The 13,282-nt window shown below is 46.1% G+C and overlaps 1 protein-coding gene across 1 annotated transcript in view; it reads left to right on the top strand.

The window, feature by feature from the left end:
* Window positions 1-13,282, top strand: part of LOC119463352 (venom metalloproteinase antarease-like TtrivMP_A) — a 49,859-nt gene that overhangs the window by 18,833 nt on the left and 17,744 nt on the right. Inside the window, exons 4-8 of the mRNA XM_037724162.2 lie at window positions 5,790-5,928; window positions 9,667-9,824; window positions 12,143-12,214; window positions 12,754-12,890; window positions 13,000-13,049. Of these exons, the coding sequence (XP_037580090.1) occupies window positions 5,790-5,928; window positions 9,667-9,824; window positions 12,143-12,214; window positions 12,754-12,890; window positions 13,000-13,049 (556 nt within the window). The remainder of the gene's footprint in view (window positions 1-5,789; window positions 5,929-9,666; window positions 9,825-12,142; window positions 12,215-12,753; window positions 12,891-12,999; window positions 13,050-13,282) is intronic.

Genomic DNA, 13,282 nt, shown 5'->3' with positions numbered 1-13,282 from the left:
TTCATGGAAATCCATCCAGAATGAACGCGCTCGGGAAAGGGCTCGTCGTCGACTTGCCGATTCTAGCGTGAGGACTTCCGAAGCCCAGGCGAAACGTCAGCGAAGAGCCGCGGACCCCGAGTTGCGGGAGCGCGATATTGAGGTCAAACGTCAGCGTCGTCTAGCCCTCCAGGAAACCGACAACGGTGGTGCACGCCTCGGCAACGCTAGCGCCAACTTCCCCGGTGCGACGGCCAGGTTCCAACGCGAATTTCTCAACCGCAACTTCGGAGCCAGCTGCAGTGCGTGTGACTGGCTGTGGTTCGAGCGCAACGCGGTACTCGTCAGTGCAACACGTTCGTAGGAACACCGAAGGAACACATGACAAGCTTCGCTTACCCCCATCTCCTCGACAGGGGAGGGGCTACCGATTTTGTTTTTCTTTTGTATTAGACGTCTTTATTGAAATCTCGTTTGCACTTCACAGTAATTTGACATTGTACAATTGTTGGAATGGGTGTTTAAAAACATTTATACAGGCTAGTACAGATATACCGACTTCGCGCATACCGTCGTGGCATCGTCGTTTTTCCTGTTTAATCTTCCTCAAGCGATGCTTTTACTTTGCTCAAGAAATTGGGTTTCAGTAGATTGATACCTGATCACTGACACCTACCAGTCAGACACAATACAAAAAATGATTTACTGACGTGTGTGCTCTGCAGGAAAGCTTAATATTTCTCCCCCAGTCGTTGTATTACATTCCTATTTTGAGGACTGCTACAAACACCGAAGAATCTTATCCCCTGTCTGTAGTAAGATCAGAGTGCGGCATCTTGGAATTTACTTTTTCTTTGATGTTACAGTTTCTGGCTGTTGCGGTAGAAATCCTTCCCTACCTTGATTACCGACATTTTCAACTTAGAAGCGCCGAGGTGATATAGTTGCACTTGAGTAATTAATCAGCCACACGATAACGGCAATGCAGAAGTACAGAGCTGTCTTGCTGTTTTTAAATCTCTCCTAGAAGGCGTTCTTCTGAGTTCCATTGTTTCACGCTGATCGGCCGCGATTAGTGGATAGATGGAAACAACTTTAATAAAATTCGGCGAAGTTTAACGACCCGAGCTCGGGTCTCCCATGAGGGGACTTCGAGGCCTTGCCTCTTCGCCGCCTCCTGGGCCCGCTGGACGGCCCACACTTGTGTCTTGAGGTTGGAGCTGCACCGCGATTAAGTATTTCGTGAAACTGTATAGCTTGCATCATATTGCTGCCCTGAACACTTACTATAACAGCATACAGCTACACCTCCGGTATCAGAAGGGAAGCCGATATCTTGGATAGATGTGCTAGCAGATACAGTACAGTTCACTTATAATGACATCACATATAATAACATATATTTAGCTCCGAGGCAAACATCCTTTACAAAATGCACGTTAAGTAGCAAATGATGAGACATCAGTGAGATCCATGTGCTGATAACTTGTAGGAAACGGAACGGTTGACAAAACTCTCTCGTCTTATCGAAACGCGGACATCAATTCCTCTGTAGCACAGCTACCTTGTTGAATACAAGAACAAAATATATCTAAGCAATCTCCCAACATCTGCGCCTGTATTAGTGTACTTGCAATCTCATACACAGCGAACACCCCTCCCTAAAGCGCGGTGAAAGGACAGTTCAATAAAGTTACAAAATCCGTCATCCCACTACTCTTAAGCATAAGCTCCAGTGTCGTTGCAGTGATTAATTAAGCAGGTTTTCCGAGGATGAGTAATTGTTCATGCGGCCGGGCCTCCGCTGTGCGAGACGAGCCCCCTTCCCTGAAGCTACGGCTGCGCCACGGTTGTGGCTTAATAAAGGTGTGCCTAGTGCGTGCCTGATTGCGCACATCACGTGGTCACAGAGACGCGCTCGTGCGAATTCTTGCGCGTTCGTCGTCGTCATCGTCTCCTTCCACAGCTGGCTGGCTTTCGCCTTCGCGTTTTACAAACGTGTAACACTTGCTCAATTTTTTTTCTACGTCAGTCCTTGCTGCTTTTCGTTTCCTGAAGGGACTTCTTGCTTTGCATCAGTTGGCACTAAAGGTCATTTCTTGCAATGTACGTTATTCTTATTCCGGTGGCGTAGCGAAATTAACCGTGAGATCGTTTTATTAACTAGTGCGTAATCAATTCTCTCTTATCACTTGTGCACTCTTAATCTCGTACCACAATTTTCACTGTGTGGAGCATATCTGCAAAGGCGCTCCACTTATTACATAGGTGACAGATATGCGTCGGCTTTAACGTCGGCTCTTCCTTCGGTCAAGCTTCTTGACATTGTTACTTTATAATCACTCTTAAACAGAGTTCCACAACAATTGTCACTAAGGGGGACATCTTAATCCCGTTTAACATAGCTTCCACGAACAAAGTGGAATAATTTTGTAAAAATATTGGCTGACAGTGATGGCAAAGTTCAGCGTAGCGCTTGAACTCTTCTGACGGTGTTCCAACTATAGGCGGGTGCGATTATCCGGAGATGCGACATACGAGGAAGCGCCAAAGTATTCTGGCACCCTAAAAAAGCTTTACCATGCCGCGTAGGGCCTGCAATGGCATCGCATAAGGCGCCACTACGCTACCAGTAAGGAATACCGCCAGTAAAAATACATCGCCTTCACATTGTGAACACTAATATTGTTTTGCACTTTTTAATAACTAAGATGAAAGGCATGCGCTATGAATTAAATGTTTAAATAATTTTTCCCGCACGGTGCATTATCAAAAATGGTGAGGCATGTTCACCCAATATTATAAGATATTGTTTTATTAGATATTGTAATGTAAGATATTTATAAGATATTGTTTTTGAGCAACATTGATGAACGATGGCACTGGATCTATCTTGATAAACATAAGCGAAATAATGCATATAAATACATACGGAAATCACGGTGACGCCGACACCGAAATTTCGCCTGCAGCGTCCATAAGAAATGTTCCTCTTACTTAAGTGGAACAATGTTAAGAGTGCAATCGTGACTCCTTGTATTTTTCAGAGCGATAGCTCTACTACTCCATGTACAAACCCAGAAAACGCCTGGTTCAGTAAATCTGGCCTTCAACCTCAGCCAAAGTCAGACTGGGACTTAGCCTGCCTAATGGATGGATAGATAGATGCTACGAGCATCCCTTTTGAAACGGGGTGGTGGGTTGCGCCACCAAGCTCTTGTTATTATTTTGCCTAATGTCCTACTTAATTTTTGACAAAACACACAAATACGAAGAATTCCAAGCATCAAACTTTTTGAATCATTACTGGGAACTCTGTTTTTGTACGTCTCCGTTGTTTGTTGTCTCCCTACTTTTCTGCCACCAAACCTCCAACCGCTCCTTACTAATCTCTATAACGGACATGTTTACTTTCCACCTGCTATCCCTGAACCCAAGTGCTTCAAGAAGTCGTCAGAGGAGCCTAGACTGACAGTTGGATAGACTTCTTCACATTCTAATAAAACATCTTCCATCGTTTCCCCAGCTTTACCGCAGCAAGCACTTGCGTCTTCATCTTTGGTGTACCTCGCTTTATAACTACGCGTTCTAAGTCATCCTGATCTCGCTTCGAAAAGTAGCGAGCTTCCCTTTGAGTTATCATAAATTGTTTCTTTCCTGATTTCGTTTATTTCGTTGAGATAGTTAGTCATAGCCGGTTTCTTTTCCATTGCCGCCACTCGTGACATTATCTCAGCCTCTCTCATTTTGCGTTTGACGTTCTTTGTTGCCGTGTTGCTGACCATACCGGTCGTATATACTTGCTGGTAAGCTTCCGAGTTCTTTTCTTCCACTGTGAGTCAATGCTTTGTCTGTACTGGACACCTGAATACCTGAACACCCTCTTGCACCCCATCTACTTTCTTCCACATTCCTCAGTCGTTCTTCAAAATAAATTTTGCTCTGAGCCTTCCTTACTTTAAAATTTATCCAGCCCATATTACCCTGCACGGCTTCATTAGTAGTCTTCCCGTGAGCGCCCAATGCGAGGCGTCCCACTGACCTTTGGTTGCCATCGAGCCCTGATTGTACCCCTGACTTCAAGCAAACGACCGCATTTCCAAATCTAAGGCAGCTGGAACCATTACACCTTTCCACATACCCTGGAGGACCTCGTACCTATTGTATCCCTATGTGCTTGTGTGCGCTCTGTGCTTCATTATGGCCGCATTTCGCCTCCATTTTGCCATTATTGTTTTTTTCCAGTGCCTCCAGATATCTATCGCCTTCGTTTATCCATACACTCAGGCATTTGTACTCTTTTATCCGAGGCATTTCCTGGCCCTGTGTCAATACTGTCTGTTCACTGTTTTCATTGAATACCATAAAACCTGATTTTTTAACGCTAAATTTCAATCCTAAATTCTCACATTCTTCTCGACAGATATCAGTCAGACGTTGCATATCACTTTGCTTGTTAGCAGGCTACACAATGTCGTCCACCTCAAACAAACCTGGAAGCTGCAGCTCAACTATTGCGCCGGCTTGCTTGTACGAGAGGTTAAATCCGATATTGATTCCTTCTAGCGCCATTTCCATCTTTACCATGTAAATCATAAACAGCAGAAGGGATAAAGGGCAACCCTGTCTCAGTCCCTTGTCGATACCAACTTTATCTCCGCTCCTCATCCTTCCCCATTCAACATAAACGGTATTTTCTCACTAAATCTCCCTCAATAGCTGTACGCAGTCGCTGCCTATACCTTCCCCTTCCAGAATAGCCCACAAAATGTTGCGGTCTACGTTGTCATACGCTACGGTAATGTCTAAAAAAGCCACATATAGCGGTCTCCTTTCTTCTCTAGATATTTCCATACACTGAGTAAGGACAAATAAGTTGTCATCCTGACGCCTACCGATTCTGAAACCATTCTGAAGTTCTCCCAATATGCCATTATTCTCTGCCCATGCTTGCAGCTTCAATGTAATCGCCTGCAATGCTAACCTGTATATTACCGATGTAATGGTCAATGGTCTATATGAGTAAATTATACCTTTTTAGCCCTTACTTTTATAAATTAAATTCATTCATTCTACTCGTACTTTGTCGCCAACTGTCTGGTATTCGCCGATCTTGTAAGCATTTTTCTACCGCTTTCAACAGAGCTTCGTTACTTTTTGGTACTAGTTCATTATTCAGCCTAACGGGAACCTCATTTAAACCTGTGGCTGTGCGTTTAGGAATTTTCTCTCCAGCTTTCTTACAGTTGAAATTATTCAGCACCAACTCCTTTTCCGTTTGGTTCTCGTTCATTATCTTTTTCTCCTTAGAGACCACCTCACCATTGCCCTGAAATTATTCGGCTGTTATTTTTCGAACGTAATTTAATGCCGCGTCCCGTTCCAGTTTGTTTCCATCTTCGTCAAGGATATGTTGTTATGCTGTTCCCGACTTCCTGCACAATAAGTTGATCTGGTTCCAGAATATTCTAGGTGCGGCCTTGCGTTTTGGACATGGGCGCGCCTGGGGGCAACAGCGAACAATTGATAAAACGATAAAAAGGTTCTAGGGCCTTCATATTTTGATATAAGACGGTTTATATTGCCCTTGTAAAAGTGTCTTCCCAGCAATGCATTTGTGTTAAAAAGTGAAGCCGACTTTTAAGGAGATCGGTGTAAGCTTTGTTCTTGTAAGCTGGCTTTCCCACATTGTATGTTGCAGTGAAGCATACTCATAAAGAAAAATGCGATGCGAACGGGGCCCGATAACACTATCGCGTTCCACTCTTAAAGGCGAAGCTTAAGCGGCCTCATTTTTTTCTGCGCTCCAGAATGGACTGGTGGGTCCGAAGCACAGGATCGAGCCAAGGCCATTCGCGGAAAGATCGGAAGACGGCGTAGTTCCTCACACCATCTACGAAATCGAGCAGCATGAAATGTTGGACAGAACTCTCCGGCACACGGAGGGAGGTAGGTGAACTTCTCGGAAGTTTAGTGAATAGAAAGAGGAACCACAAGCAGGTAGGTTAACCAGAAATGATTCCGGTTTGCTACCATCCAAAGGGAGAAGGCAAACTGGGCTAAAACTGGGCTGTCAATAGAAATTGAAAAGAACCGATAAATCTAGTAAATACGCAGTGCGTCGTATTAGGTATACAACGGCAATGCAAAAAGGATTACCACAAGCTACACCCTCCGTGGTTGCCTAGTGGCTATGGCGTTGGGCTGCTAAGCACGAGGTCGCGGAATCAAATCCCGGCCACGGCGGCCGCATCTCGACGGGAACGAAATGCAGAAATGTAGATGTAGATCCTTGGGATATAGTGGCACGTACCCACTCCCGGGGATTGGCCAAGAACCGGGTAAATGCAGAAAACACCCGTGTACTTGGATTTAGGTGCACGTTAAAGGGACACTAAAGAGAAAAAGGAAGTTCAGCTGGAATAAAAGAGGGACCTTCAGGAATGCATGCAGTTTTTGTTGGGTGCAAAAATATGAGTTATTAGCGGAGAAATTCGTAAACAAAGACCAAATATCTCTTCCTGAATTTCTCTCACCCCAGATTTGGCGCTGAAGCAGTGTCGTCACAGATTTCATTGCTCTCGGCGAATCAGAATGCGCCATGATACGTCACCGCTTGCGTAAACGGCCGAGGCACTGGATGCATCATGGCTGCATGCATGGTCGCTGCGTTTGCGTTCGCCGCGATCACCGTTGCGTTCACCGTTCACCGCTGCTGCCGCTGAACCTTGCAACGACGAGCTCGCCAGGGAAGCAGGACTGCATTTCAGCGATATTCAGTGAAACGGAGCGCGAAATGATCCTCCATGCTCGAGCGGTAGGTGTTTCCGCGTGCGATGGCGGTGAGCCGCCGGCCGCGCCGGCGGAGAGCTTCGTTTTCGTCGACGGAAGGCTTAGCGTCCGGTCCGCCAGGCGACGATGTTCCCGACAGAACAAGCGTAGAAAGTTGCGCACGTACTCGGTATGGTTATTTCGTGGCTTTATTTAATGACATTCAGCACTCACCGAGCCGCCAGTTTGCTGCTGCAGGGGCACCGGAAGGGGGTTTGATGAAGGCCGCATTGAGGGAACAGCTGCTCAAGAAAGGACTGGTCTCTGGGGCACGCCAAGATACTTTCCGAGGGCGAGAAATGCAGAGAGCACACCATCCGTTTCTCTGGCTGTTTTGCCGTTTTATCATCGGCAGAGCACTGAGCCATTGCAAACGCCAGAGATTCGGGGCTCTCCGCGCGACACCACATGAAAGAACACAATCGAGTCAACACTGCCGCTGCCCCTGAGCAAGCGCATTGGGCCATTTATACAGCCCTCAACACTACACACACGAGGCATTTTCTGGCTGTTTCCCGCGAAGTCAACGTTTCTTGAGCCACGCAACACGCAACCAAACACCGTAGAGCGGAACAGGCGCGCACGACGATGCATTGACGAAAAACGAAACTACGAAACTATCACGACCGGATGTATTGCCATGTGATTTTTTCTTATTTATTTAATTTTGTGCTAAACTTGTACTTCCTAGCTTGAAAGGGTTTAAAAAGTTGGCAAATGCTGTTTATGTACGTTTAAGGTGTATTTCATTTTGCATTTTATTAACAGCGATAAATCGCTCTCGACCAATCGCGACCGGCCTGCATTTGTAATCTCCGACGTCAGAACGTGTAGTGCGGGAAATTCGAAGGGGCGTCAGCACCTATCCTTCAGTTTTTCGCTATTTTCTCGCCTATTAAACATCTGTTTGCAGTAAGAATCGTATGGCTGTGATCGTGAAAGGATAATCTACCATTTAAGCTCAACTTCCGGTTTCTCTTTAGTGTCCCTTTAAAGAACCCCAGGTGGTCCAAATTATTCCCGAGTCCCCCACTGCGGCGTGTCTGATAATCAGGTCGTGGTTTTGGCACGTAAAATACCATATAATATTCTTTTTTACCACAAGCTACTGGTGATGGGAGCGGTGAAAACACGATACGCGGTACTACGAGAGAGAGAGAGAGAGAAATTATTTGACAGAAGGAAGAGAGGTGGGCTTGAGCTAGCATGCTCTAGCCTGCTACTCTTGCACAAGGGGAGGGGGAACGGGGACAAAAAAGTGGGATGAGGAATGATGATGACATACGAAGAGTGATGCACAACGGTGAAAGCAAGTTCAACATTCTGTTGATAAACACTCAGACATGTCATTCATGAGGCCACCACCGGGTTCCAGACCTTGTCTGTGGTCACTAGTTCAAATGAACCTTCAGATAAAGGCGCCAAGACGAAGCTGGTGTGTGGGCTTCTGCGTGAGCGGTAGAGGCGCCCGCGGTACTACAGCTGACAACAAGCTTACGGCAAGAATACCGTGTCGTTCACATGCACAACTCCTTCGCGAGCTTATTTAGGCAGACAATTGTGGCTTGGGAAGTATTATATTATTGGGATCGAAAATGTAAAAGCGCTGTCGTGGTATGCTGTCCCGGTATGCTGTCCCGGCAACCTGCAACCCGCTTCGGGTGTCGCGTAGTTGGTGTCAAAAAGGTTCATCGAAGAGCGGTGCATAACCACTGGCACATACCCACACACACTGGTCCACATGTTTAGACTGCACTATCTTCGGGATCGGCCCACATTTTCGGTGGGATAGGGAGATAGCTAGGTAGCCGGAAGGAAAACTAGTCTGACAATGTCAAGAATGCTGTTGGCATTAAAAAAATGAATATGTACCGACTCACCCAACTTCCCGTTCTACTGCTGTTCTTCCCGTCGAGTAACATCGGGTAAAAATTGTAGTTTAATGAATGACGCCACTGCGTGCATGTGCCGCTTTCTGAAATCCGGTGAATTTCATTTCTGAACGGGATGTCACGTGCAGAAGGGCTGAAGTAATCAACCATGGTTGCTCTGGTCGGCTCGATTGATTGTCATCACCACTTCCAACCAACGTGAAGAGTGTCCTGTATATTCTCTTAAATAAATTGAGTGCCTTTGTTTTTGAGTACGGTGAGGCGCAAAAGACGGGACAAAGTAGGGCGATACAAGCGCTACTGACAACTGTGGACGTTTATTGGAAAAGTTTCGCTAGAGTAGGACAATGCGCGTATGCGCGCAAGGCACCCCGAAACGAGCAAGTTGTGCCTGTTGTGCGCAGTTGACAGCGTGCACAAGCTTCCCAATTATCACCTTTCACGAAGAGATCGTGCGTGCGTTGTATTCAATTTTTGCCGTATCACCTGGTTTTTTTTTTTTGCGCCGGCTCTTCTTATTGCTAGTTTCAGGGTGTCTTGCGCACATGCGCGCATCGCACTGTCCAATTTTTCCAATAAACATTCACAGTTATCAGCAGCGCTTGACCTGTCTGTCTTGCACTACTTTGTCCCGTCTTTCGTATTTTACCGCAACAAAATATGCATCACCAACTGGCCCAAAATTCTACTCCTCTTAAATTGAGGGCCCGTGAGGGTTTTCGGCACATACTGTCTGGTTTACGTCGATTCCCTATACTACAAAACGATCCGTAAGTCCACGCACCGCGTAGTTTCAGAAGCGGTGTGTTCTAGCGCTGACCTGCTGATGATCCAAGCGTCTAACGTTGTGACATATGCTGCAACGTTTCTTCGTTTCCATGGAGAATTATGTTATCGCCTAACTCTTGAGCCCCATCATGATAACTATATACATATTCTAATATGCGCACGCTTTTTATTGCAGATGAGAAGCCTGTTATCAGCGAGCGGTGGAATCAGCAACCGGTGACAGTTCCGGACTCAGTTCAGATTGAACTATTCTTCGTTTCGGACGGACCTCATCACAGACACTTCCCTTCAAATCAGGCACTGTTGGTGTACTTGTGCGTCATGGCTAACTCTGTGAGTACTTCGTCCACTTCCAATGCAGTAGCGCTTTAGAGCTATGTCATATATATATATATATATATATATATATATATATATATATATATCTAGGGAAACAGTGCAGCACCAGTTTTGTTCTGCGCTCCGCACCCGATAGATCCGTCATCCTCTTCTTCCTTTCGTCTCAACCAAGGCGTTACATTCCCCGTTTAGCAGACGAAGACCACCATGGGAGTTAGGGCTGAGTGATAGTGTGATATCGCTTGAGGCGCGTAAAATGCGCAAGTTGAGTATACCGCTAGAGCGGCCTCCTGGTGACTTTACACGGGTGACCACATTCGTTAAATCACTAATGCGGTCGATGACTGAAGTGATCGGTATACTAAGCCAAGAACTTTTGGCATAACCCGCGTCTGCGCTTAGGGGCCCACAGCCACACCAAGTCACCTTTTTCGAATGAAACTGAGTCGTGGCGGCGGTCACACCGCTCCTTGGAGCGATCTTGTGATGCCAGTGTACGCAGACGAGCAATTTGTTGGGATTCTTCAGCACGGCACAAAGTTTCAGCAACTGAATCCTCCGTATGGAGGGTAAAGGGGAAAAAGGTGTAGCGACAGCTGCGCGGTGCCCGAGCATAGAGTAGGTAGACAGGTGTGAATACCGTAGTTTCATGCTTCTCTGTATTGTAGGCATAGGTAATAAACGGTAAGATGTCATCCCAGTTCTTCGTGATTGGATGATTGTGATCGGCCCTCCCTTCGGCAACCTCTCGTCTCGTCTACACCGTACCGTGAGCTCTCTTGAACTGTTTGTTTCTCGGACTCCTATCAACCTTAGTTCTTCTAGCATATTATGTTTGTCATGTCATGTGCCGTAACGTTCTGTGCGATTAGTAGTTTGGTTTTTGTTTTGATAAATGTAGTTTGGATTTTTCATCACGAGCTGAACTGCTTTTCTTGCGTCCTTTCCTCATTGCGCGGCACGACAACCAAGTGTGACGAACGTCCCATAATTTTCTTTACAGTGATACATACATGACCAGCATGTTGGCAGGGTGCGGTTGGTACGTTCGGCAAGGCCATTCGTGTGGGGATGATATGGTGTTCAGTGGCGGAGCTGCGAAGTGCCGAGTCTAAGCAATTTTTCCACGGCGTCGGCGACGAATTGGCGACCACGGTTGCTGATGATTACGCGAGGCGGACCGTCGCGAAGAATTACACAGCGTAACAAGAAGGCAGCGACACAAGCAGCTGTGAAGGAAGGTATCGCGGCGGTTTCCGCGTATCTAGTAAGGTGATCGACACAGACGATGACCCAGCGGTTGTTGTTCGAAGATCGTGGAAACGGTCTTTACAGGTCGATACCAACTTGCTCGAAAGGTGTAGTAGGCGGCGCTGCAGGATGAAGAAGGCCTTGCGGAGCGCTTGCAGGTCGCTTGTGGCGCTGGTACTTGTCACAGGTCGACACGTATTGTTTAGTAGAATGTCGCTTCTTAGGCAGTAAAACCGATCCTGTATTCGACGTAAGGTTCGAATTAATCCAAGATGGCCTGATGTCGGATCATCATGCATGGCACGGAGAACGTCACATTGCAGGCTTTCGGGAACAACTGCAGTAAATACCGTGCGCCACTTGCTGTGTAAGGTGTCTTGTATAACAGTCCATTGCGAAGACAAAAGCGACCACTGGCCTTTGGACTGCAGGCATGGGCGAACAGGGGCCCAAACATAAGTCATTGCGCTGTTCCCGCTGGAAGACGGTGGCGTCAGGAAACGTGTGAGAGACAGCAGCAAAGCAGGTCTCGAGATTGTCCGCGTTATCCTACGTTGCGGACAGAGGAAGGCGGGAAAGGCAATCAGCGTCGGCATGACGTCCTCCACTTTCGTGCGATATACAATGAAGTCAAATTCTTGTAGCCGTAAAGCCCTGCGTGCTATAGACGACCGGAGGGGTCACGGAGCCAGCATAGGAACGATGGTCGGTTACAATTGTGAATGGACGCCCGTAGAGGTAGCAACGAATCTTCTGAACAGCAAATACAGCCGCTAAGCATTCTTGCTCTGTCACAGTGTAGTTTCGTGCAGCATTCGTATTCTTGCCCTCCTCGGTTTCTTTACCAGCTCGGCTTTGCGTTTTGTCTTCAAAGTTAACGCGGAGACGTTTCGCTGTATCATCAACTCCTCTCATCAAATTCTCGTCAGATGTTTGTTCCTTGTAGAACGGGCATCACTCACTTTTGAATCTCCGCGACTCCGCCGATTGTTGTGCATAGGGTCTCTCGCTGCACACCACTGATCGAACACCTTTCTTCTCTCGGCATTGTTTTTCGACAGGTGGGCCTCAGGTACCGTGCGGCGAAGGATCCCAGAATATCACTGATTGTCACCGGCGTTGAGATGTCTAAGGTAAGGGGATCACTCTGAATCAAAGAAAAAAAAACGCGGTAATCTAGCATTCTAGATTGCAACTCGCAAAGGCGCGCTGCGATCAGGCAAGGAAACACGAACAGCAAACAGGGCACTTTTCTTACCCGCCATGGTGGCTTAGTGGTATGACTTTGCGCTGCTATGCACGAGGTCGCGGGTTGGAGTCCCTGCCATGGCGACCGCGTTTCGATAGGGTTTAAATACGAAAATGCTCGTTGACATAGATGTAGGTGCACGTTAAAGAATCCCAGGTGGTCAAAATTAATCCGGTGTTCCCCACTACAATATACCTCATATTTATATCATGGTTTTCGTGCGCAAAGCATATAAATATTTTAATCGATTGTTCTTGTTTCATTGCCTGAGCCCTGTTCGTAGCGTGCTTTTCCAAGTTTACGATGGATTAACAACGCGCCCAAGATAACACCCCGCTAACCTAGATTGATCCAACGTTTGCCAGAAAATGTCCGTTTCAATTGAAGATCGTTCGTACATTCGTCTTTTCCCTCATTTTTCAGATCGAACCATACGCCGATTTGTATCCTCAAAATCCGAACTATATATACGATGAAGGAACTCTGAGAAAATTGAGAGACTACGCTTATAACAACACGCGTAAATACAGTAATCCAGATGTCGTGTACCTTATCACCGGGTATTCACAATTTCTGTATAAATGCATACTTTTTTCAGACGCTTACGTAGACGTTCTTGACTTAAGCTCCGCAATTTGTTACTTCTTTCTTTTCTGGGCTACAACGAAGACGTGACGTGTATGCCGTCCTCAACGGCAAAGCTACCGTAAACGGTTTGGGTGAGTAGTATTCTTTTGAAGTCAATTCAATTTATTTATTTATTTATTTATTTATTTATTTATTTATTTATTTATTTATTTATTATTAAATAAATTTATTTATTTATTTATTTATTTATTTATTTATTTATTTATTTATTTATTTATTTATTTATTTAGGTAGTTTGACATTGCAAAATGCAAACCTGGGTTATGAAAGATGCCGTAGTTAACGGCTCCTGAATGTTTACACC

This window comes from Dermacentor silvarum, chromosome 9 (genome assembly GCF_013339745.2).
Source record: "Dermacentor silvarum isolate Dsil-2018 chromosome 9, BIME_Dsil_1.4, whole genome shotgun sequence".
NCBI classification, from domain to species: domain Eukaryota; kingdom Metazoa; phylum Arthropoda; class Arachnida; order Ixodida; family Ixodidae; genus Dermacentor; species Dermacentor silvarum.
Note: the sequence above shows the minus strand (reverse complement) of the source record. Positions and strands in the feature narration are given on the sequence as shown.